The following is a 10,000-nucleotide window of genomic DNA, read 5'->3' as shown; positions in this document are numbered from 1 at the left end:
TTGGCCCGCGGGCCGTAGGACGCCACTCCCTGCTCTGTGGTAAAACAACACAGCTTATCGTTAGACACCTGCAGAAGTTGTTAGACGCCGTCATCACCATCACATCACCATCATTATGATCATTTAACACCACCATCCTTGCTACGTTCCTCTCATTCATCATCATCATCATCACCATTATCACAACAACCATTACTATCACCATCAACATCCTCATCATCCTCATCAACATCCTCATCATCACAACAACCATTACTATCACCATCAACATCTTCATCATCATCATCATCATCATCATCATCACAACAACCATTACTATCACCATCAACATCCTCATCATCATCATCATCACAACAACCATTACTATCACCATCAACATCATCATCATCATCATCATCATCATCATCATCACAACAACCATTACTATCACCATCAACATCCTCATACGACGATCGAATAATGCACACTTGAGTTGTGATCGGTGTGAAGACGGAATGTGATATCACGAAACGATAAGCAATATGTGTCACTCGATATTATCGGTTCCGAAATTTTAATCGAGCCAGTTGATATAATAATATCGCTGAAATCCAGTAAGCGCCAGAATTTGATTTTGTATGTAATCTCTAACTAACCTGCGTCGCCATTGTGTGAAATATGGCTGCCTTTCCCTTCTTCTGGGCCTATAATTAAAGCTTCGGTTAACTCCGTCGATGGATCATAACGTAATACTGTGTTATTTTGGGGCAGGGAATGCACAACCTTTTTTTTGACCAGCGACGTCCGACTACCTACACCGGTAGCCGAGACGCTGGTCATATTGTCTGAGCCTACGTCACTTCCGTTTCCGATTTCTGTCGGCGTACTTCCAGTATTCCTAGGACTGTTGTCATTGTGATTTGCCAATCCCGTGGGACTGTTCTTGAGAATGCCATGCGGTAAATCCATTTGCCATGAACCATTGGCCAAATTGCTGTTCGGGTCTGGCTGTTCTTCCCCCTGATTGGCTGCTGGGACCCAACTGAAAGAAACAATAAAGAAAAACAATTGATTAGAAACGAAAAACAGTAAAACAAAAAGGTTTCAAAATAATAAGAAATAAAAGAAATAAAACAACACTCCGACAATCTGAAACAAAGAAACTGCTTTTAATTTGTGATTTATACTTTTCCGTGAACCAACAAACTGGATTATTCTTCTTTGATACAGATTAAATATTTATAAAGCTTTAAAGACAATAACAGAGACAACGTTCTAATCTTCAGTTTCTCTCTCTCTCTCTCTCTGTCCACACACATACACAGAAGCATGTATATACTTATAAACACGCGCACATATACACACATTTTATTATCTAATTAGTTAATTATAATTCCTTAAGGAGAGAAAAGGTCGTAAATTTGCGAGGGAGGAGTTAATTGCTAATATCCTCTCTTGCATAAGAGCAGGGGCGGGGAAACATTTTAGTTCAGCGGGTGAACATTTCCAAAGAAAAAGGTTATAACTCTGTGTAGATCTTGCATATATCTATGTATAGTTCGATATGAATTAATAAAGATAATTTTAACACATTAAATTAACGCGTAACATTTTCATTTACACCGCCACTCAATTTAGGACCTTTATATTACTTATGCGGTATTCTATATTTTTCAGATAGAGTGTAGTTGGGTCTCAAGAGGGGGCGGGGTACAAACCTAGCAATATGTGTTTTATAGTGGAAACAAGTGGAGGCGCAATGGCCCAGTGGTTAGGGCAGCGGACTCGCGGTTTCGATTCCCAGACCGGGCGTTGCGTGTGTTTATTGGGCGAAAACACCTAAAGCTCCACGAGGCTCCGGCAGGGGATGGTGGTGATCCCTGCTGTACTCTTTCACCACACCTTTCTCTCACTCTTTCTTCCTGTTTCTGTTGTACCTTATTCAAAGGGCCGGCCTTGTCACTCTCTGTGTCACGCTGATATCCCCGAGAATTACGTTAAGGGTACACGTGTCTGTGGAGTGCTCAGCCACTTACACGTTAATTTCACGAGCAGGCTGTTCCGTTGATTCGGATCAACCGGAACCCTCGTCGTCGTAACCGACGGAGTGCTTCCATAGTGGAAACAAAATTTCCATACAAATGGCAATTACCGGACGATTTTATGCCCGAGTCTAACCGTTTTAAGTCGTTGTGGAAACGCGAATTACGTCGCAAATAGGCATACGCATATTGTATAAATTATATAATTGAAAAATTTACTATATTTTGTACATACGAATATACCAGCCTGCGGGCGCAATGAAATGGGCTCGCTGGCGCAATTGCGCCCGCGGGCGGGGTTTCCCTCACCCCTGCATTAGATTAACGCAATCGTTTTATCGACCCTAGCATGTTTTGAACTAAACAACGTAAAGAGCCAGAATAAAAATCGCTAGGCATTTTGCCAGATCTTTTAACAATTTTGATAATCCCACATGCTAATTAATTAATTAATTAATTAATAATAATAATAAAAAAACTACAAACAGTTCCATATTTCTTATTTACAGAATGAATCATATAAATGTATATATATATATATATATATATATATATATATATGCATATATATATAATGTATATATATATGCATATATATAATGATGTATGTATATATATATATATGTATTATATATATATAATATATATATATACACCATATATATATACATATCTATATATATATATACAATATATATATATACATATCTATATTTACCATATATACATATATACATATATATATATACATATCTATATATTATATACATATCTATATATATATATATATATATATATATATTATATATAATATATATATAGATATATATTATATAATATTACATAGATATATACAATTATATATATATACCCCCACACATATCTGTAGAGACATTCCTTGCATATATTTGTAATCACGTATGCTTACAGGCTTACGTGCGTACATACATACGTCGTTTAGTAAATGAACTGGTTGATTGAGAACAACTTTTGCTGTGCAGTGTTCACCACGTGGCTTTAAATAACGATTTCTCACTTATTCGACACAACTAACCCGCAGTAAATCACTGGTATATATATATATATATATATATATATATATATATTATATAATATATATATATATATATATATAACTGTACTGGGAGAAGAAGAAGAAACGAAACGAAACGAATCGAATCGACGCGAGGGCGCTCAGTCATACAATAGTGTAATAAATAAAATATATGCATACATACAAACATATATGTACGTACCTACATCTACATGTATATATCATGCATATATAATATATATACGTGTGTACAGGACACGACACAATAGACGCAGAACTCAACGAGAACGAAAACGTAAAAACAAGCATGGAACGGACCTTTTTTTTACAACGAAAAAACAGAGTACAAGACAAACTACACAAGGAAAAATCCCCTTCATCAGCTGTCCCTAGTTCAACTCCAGCGTGTTTCGAAGGTGATAGATATATATATATATATATATATATATATATATATAATATATATATATATATATATATATATATATTATCGGGTCATTAAGGATGAAATGTCCGATTTTCTGATGCACCAAGATTGACAGCCGTTTAACTCTAATGTTTTATCCTGATAATTCTTTGTTTTACAACATTGAAGAGTTTACATCATCACTTTTCGAAATGCAATTCATGATGTCTGATTATATTGTGAGTTTTCCCTCGTAAATCAAGTCTTGTGAACCCATGGGTAAATAAAAAATTCGTATTGTTTATGAATATAAGTTCCGTCGTGGAACCAATGCCTTCCAGACAGCTCGAAACATCAATGAAGTGTTTGGTGAAGATGTAGCGAATGAGCGCACTGTATGTCGATGGTTTGAGAAGTTCCGGTCTGGTGACTTTTACTCTTGAATACCAGACCCTGTGACAGACCTGAGACCAAGGTGGATAATGATGAGTTGGAAACTAGTGGAAGTGGATACATCTCAAACTACGTGTGAGTTAAAAGCAAGGTTTGATGTTTCGATTCCAACTGTATTGGACCATCTGAAACAAATCGGCAAGGTAAAGAAGCTGGACAAGTGGGTACCACACGAACTGAACGAGCATCAAATGACACGTCGTCTTGAAACTTGCTGTTCTTTGCCGTCACAGCATAAAAGCGAATCATTTTTGCATCGCATTATTACGTGTGATGAAAAATGGATCCTTTTCAACAATAGCAAGCGTTCTGTACGATGGTTGGATAGAGACGAAGTGACAAAACACAATCCAAAAAAAGAATATTCACTAAAAAAGCTAATGGTATCTGTCTGGTGGTCCAGCACTGGTGTCATCGACTACAACTTCATGAGACCAGGTAAGTCAATTACAGCGGTTGTATACATCAACCAATTGGATGAAATGATGAGTGGACTTGCAATTAAACAACCGAGATTGGTCAAAAGAGAGAGGCCAATTCTCTTGCAAGACAATGCTCAACCATATGTTGCACAAAGAACGCTATTCAAATTAAAGGAACTGAACTTGGAAGCATTCTATCATCCACCATATTCTCCAGACCTTGCACCAACTGGCTATCACGTTTTCCAGGCATTAGACAACAGTTTGCAAGGAAAAAAAATTCAAATCTGAAGAAGATGCAAAAAACAGCCTTTCGTGATTTCATCACCTGTTGCTCTCCAGAATTCTTTGCTGCTGGCATAAAGAAGCTATCGAACAAAAGGGCAAAGTTGTGTTGATAATTTAGGTGCATACTTTGATTAACTGCATTGCTTTTTGTTGAGATAAAATAAAATAAACTTTCGGTTCAAAATCTGACATTTCATTCGTAATGACTGATACAAGGAATGTATACTTCGTCATATAAACATAATTAACACTCAAAGCTGCAGTCAGTCAACAGCACCATGAAATCATACAATAAAGATAAGTACTGAAATAACGTAGGATCATATCTGATCTGGGATCAGGGACTACGGTCGGGGAAATACTTCATAAGATCAACCCGAAGCTTGGGGAACCAAGGCGGGACCCTTAAATAACTGACGGCCTCTTCCTAAAACAAAAATAAAAGTCCTCACAAAGGGCTTTTATTTTTGTTTTGGGAATAGGCTCATTTCACCTCCGTGGATAGATGAATGATAATACCTGTGGGAAGATTGTCAGGTATGTCCGATTTAAGACCTTTCTGTTCATTTTCAGTGTAATATGTCCAACTGCAATTTAAATCAATTGGGAATCTAAAATTCTCCCTATAATTTTCGATTTAAGGTCCAACAAAAAATTCAGGTTGTTATTTGCAGAACATAAAGCTTTGCATATAAACCAGTCACAAAAAAGATAGAAAACAAAAACAAAACTTAAAACTATGATTTAGGTTCGTTAATTATATTCAATTATTAATTTTCCTTTCATCTCAAAGTTGGAAAGCGGAAACGTCTAAAAGATTGAAATAGAATATAAGCTACGATCTTATTATTGCAGGATGATATTCGGATCAAAATAGCCAGAATTTTCTTGTTCTTTAAATTGCAAATAAATTAACAAATAAATAGATAAATAAATAAATAAAATAATTGGTGTTTTTGATTATTTTTGTAAGAGAGGAAAACTGTAATGTTAAAGTTACATGTTATAACATCTTTATTAAAAAGAACCGAGAAATAAACTTTCATTTTGGATCTTAAACTCTCAAATCCTAGAGGCGTATCGAAGAATCAGAAGAGCATTGGATTGGCTGTCTTAGGGGTACTTAGTTACGGCTTTTAACGTTCTGAGCTCAAATCACGATGGCGTCGTCTATTGCTTTTCATCCGTCTGGGTTTGATATAAAGCCTTTACACAATCATGTCTACTCTTGCATCTATTTTAGAAATAATTATTTCTAATATATATATATATATATATATATATATATATATATATGTGTGTGTGTGTGTGTGTGTGTATACACACATACATATACACACACATATATGTATACATACATACACACACATACATATAATATATACATGTATATATTTGTATATTGTTGTGAATTTATGGAAAGAAATCCCATAAAACTCAACAATTTTGATAAAAATGGAGAAGAGAAGGCGTTAAAATTTATAAGAGAATTTAAATTCATGCAGATGATCGTTTCGTACAGCGATATAAAAATCATGCAAATTTATGGTTGAATAGAATTAATTAAATTAATTAGATTAAATTAAATTAATTATATATCACTATACTCTTCAGTGCAGGAAGCATAAACAAAATTTTAACAAAAGATTTGAGAAAGGAAAAAGCAGAATAGAATATAAGAGATTCATATTTATTCTTATGAGGAAGTAAGATATGTGTGAGTCCAGTTCCTTTCTCAAGTCCTTTGTAAAAAATTTTGTTTATACTTCTTGCACTGAAGAGTACAGTGATATATAATTAATTTAATTTAATCTAGTTAATTTAATTAATTAATTCTATTCAACCATGAATTTGCATGATTTTTATATCGCTGTACGAAACGATCGTCTACATGAATTAAATTCTCTATTTTCACACTTTCACTTCTCCATTTTTATCAAAATTGTTGAGTTTTATGAGATCTCTTTCCTGAATTCACAACACACCATATACAAGTATTATTTTCATATTCATAAATTTACACCTGTAAGCTACCAGTAAAATATGAAGAATGTATGTTAGAAATAGTTTTTTTTTGGAAACCTCCAAATTAAAGACGAATCTACATTCAACCTTTTTACACACACACATATACATACACACACCCTGTATACATACATACGTACGTACACAGAGAAATACTCACAAATGCGCATATACCCTCCCATACACACACATATATACTCACCCTACTTAGAAAATAGGATATACGTCGAATACGGTAATAGGACACCTGAAGACGGTAAGATGGTAGACTGATCGAAATGTTGGATAGAAATAAAATGAGATAGTTAAAGCTACTCGGGTGCAAATTACTTGAATCACTTGGTGACAAAAAATACAACGATAAGCAGACATTATCAAAATATTTTGTTGTTATTGTACTATATTGTAATGATACAATATAGCTACAATATACAATATAGTATTATACTGTATCCTGTCATGTTTGAACCGTATTGCACATTTTGTTCGCTTATATTATATATTAATATATTGTAATATGTCGACTATATTGTATTGTTCCCTACTGTGCTCCGTTGGAATGCATTGTATTATTCGTCGCCCATTTCAAGCCTAGCCAGACTCATGGGCCCGGTTTTCCGGCGTATGTGTTCCCCCCAGACACAGGAAGAAAGAGCGAGAGAAAGTTTGGGTAAAAGAGTACAACAGGAGTCGCCCCCCCCCTGCCGGAGGCTTGTGGAGCTCTTAGGTGTTTTCGCTCAATAAACACACACAACGACCGGTCTGGGAATCGAAACTGCGATCCTCCGACCGCGAGTCCGCTGCCCTAACCACTGGGCCATTGCGCTTCCACATTGTGTTATACTATATTGTAAAACATTGTTTTGTGTTGTGCTAAACTATGTATTCTGTTATATTGTAATGTAGTTATTCTGTAATATTCTATGCTTTAATTTGTTGCGATATGTTTGATTATTTCGTATTGTAATATATTATATTATATTGTGATGTATTGTTTTTTTTTATAATGATGTATTGTGGTATATTGTTCTGTGTTGTATTGTAAAGAATATAGAATTTTAGCACATATTATTGAACTCTAATCTATATTTATCTATCATTCTGCCAAATGAAACACAATCATTATTATTTTCATATGTATATTGTATGCAAGTAAGTATTAATTTTGTGTGAGAATGTGCACACATACACACACACACACACGCGCACACGTACACATGCATACACGCTAATGCATGTTACAGGTATGTCTTTATCATGTCCATTGTATTTTATCGCTTTGTCAATCTATTTGTAATCCCTACTCCATTCTTCACTCGCCGCCCCACTCGCCACACATAATCAATAAAAACACTATCAATAACAATACAAATTGTTTTCGTAGTCCTTATCGCTGTTCTATTCATCGTTGGCTTTTTTTCATTCTTGCTACTAATTTGTTGTCTCGGGGCAGTGGATTGGTAGAATTCTAAGACCATCGTTTAAAATGTCTTGCGGTATTTGTTCCAGCTATTTATGCTCCGAGTTAAAATATCACCGAAGTCTCTACTTCGCTTTTCGTCCCCCAGGGGTCGATAAAAATAAAGTACCAGTCGACTGTTCCCTTCTAAAATTTCTGGCTTCATGCTTATGTCAGAAAACAATTATTAATTATTGTTAGTCATAGGATATTTCGTGAACGTTATATTAAAAAAAAAATGATGGGACCTTAATGTGCTTGTTTGACTTACTAGAAATAGCAACCAAATCACACACTATTGTCTTGGTAAAGAAGAGAAGACACACTGAACAATGTAGTTCTAGATATAGGAAAAAGAAAAACCCAACAAACAACGGGATGAACAAAACTCGAACATCTTTGACCATTGGTTTATAGGAATCAACAATAACAGCAGTAATAGAGTAAGAAACTAAAATCGAAAATAAAAGCAAAAAAGGTGCCAACATACCAAATGGTTTGTAGATGTTTTCTATTATATTGTTTAATTTCTTCCTCAAACTAAACACCACGTTTAATCAGTCGTACAACAATGAATGACAGCCGACAGATTCAGAACGAGGCTGCAAATTTTCTTGGTTTAAATTCTATCCTGAAATCTCACTTCTCGATTCGAATTTCCTTTTGAATAATAATATTACATTTACGTAATTATATCAGGTCACACAGCTGACAATCTCAAGGTATGTATCTTTCGGTAACAGGAGAGGATCGTTTTCTATTTTACCTTTTAACTTTTTCTTTGGTATTTTTTTTGTATCTATAAGTTCGAAGATGTTATGTTAACAAAAGGTTAGAAGAGAGAATGCACCCATTATTTACCTCAGTTTCAAAGCAACTTCAGCTATCGTCACAATGTGATCGCATGTAATGGGTGGGGTGGGGTGGGGTGGCCGGCCGAATGCATTGTGTCTTATAAGAAGAGATACACCATTTCAAGCGTTTGTCAAAACGATGGAAGGTAACATACTAAGTCATTCGTGCGACAAAATAGGGATACAATGGAATTAAATCGTTGAAACTTATTCCTTTGCTTGTATTTTCAGTTATTAGACTGCGGCTATGCTGGGGCACCGCCTTGAAAAATTTTAGTCGAACAAAAAGGCCCTAGTACTTTTTTTTTTAAAGCCTGGAACTTATTCAATCGGTGTGTTTTTATGCTGAACCGCTAAGTTGCGGGAACGTAAATACAAACAACATCAGTTGACGAGCGGTGGTGGGAGATAAATAAAGAACCAGCTGTCATCCGGCAGGTTTCCACACCTGTAATCATGACATTGACAATCGTCATTTCCTGAGATTTGTATCTTTCCTACATGCTATCAAAGGTTAATATCTTATCTGTGAAATTCTTTTTCACACTTTCACTATCTCTCTCTCTCTCTCTCTCTCTCTCTCCTCTCTCTCTCTCTCTCTCTCTCTCTCTCTTCCTGTCTTTCATCCTCATAAAAAGATTTGCGTGTGTTTATGTATGTATGTATGTCATTGTTCAGTTTTCTTTCAAGATTTCTTGCCAATAGAGAAAGAGCCGGTTTCTAACCTGGATCCAAGTTTCCTTCATTGGAATTTCAGCATCAACAACAGGATATTTTTGTATGTATGTATGCATGTATGTATATATGTATATATGTATGTACGTGTGCAGATTTGTATGTTTTGCTTTAAGTATGCATTCTCATGCATATAGTTGCATATATAGATATGCTCATATACATTTAAATGATAAACTTCTGGAAAGTTTTACAGATTTTTACAGTTCCAATGATGGATTGGATCGTAGTCTTTGAATTAGCTTTCTGTCTGTCTGTATGTCATTATTCAGTTTATTTCAAG

At 35.0% G+C, this 10,000-nt stretch overlaps 1 protein-coding gene across 4 annotated transcripts in view; it reads right to left on the bottom strand.

Annotated features, from left to right (window-relative positions):
• Window positions 1–8,694, bottom strand: part of LOC115218580 (proton channel OtopLc) — an 84,081-nt gene extending 75,387 nt beyond the window's left edge. The window contains exons 1-2 of one of the 4 annotated variants that reach the window (XM_036508448.1): window positions 8,619–8,694; window positions 636–1,021 (exon numbers count right to left, since the gene is read on the bottom strand). In XM_036508448.1, the coding sequence (XP_036364341.1) occupies window positions 636–948 (313 nt within the window). In that variant the 5' untranslated portion in view covers window positions 949–1,021; window positions 8,619–8,694. The remainder of the gene's footprint in view (window positions 1–635; window positions 1,022–8,618) is intronic. The other 3 variants (XM_036508449.1, XM_036508450.1, XM_029788472.2) reach the window with 3 other exon arrangements.
• Window positions 8,695–10,000: the final 1,306 nt, after the last annotated feature.

Source organism: Octopus sinensis, linkage group LG13, assembly GCF_006345805.1.
Source record: "Octopus sinensis linkage group LG13, ASM634580v1, whole genome shotgun sequence".
Classification (NCBI taxonomy): domain Eukaryota; kingdom Metazoa; phylum Mollusca; class Cephalopoda; order Octopoda; family Octopodidae; genus Octopus; species Octopus sinensis.
This window is presented reverse-complemented; position numbering and strand designations above follow the sequence as displayed.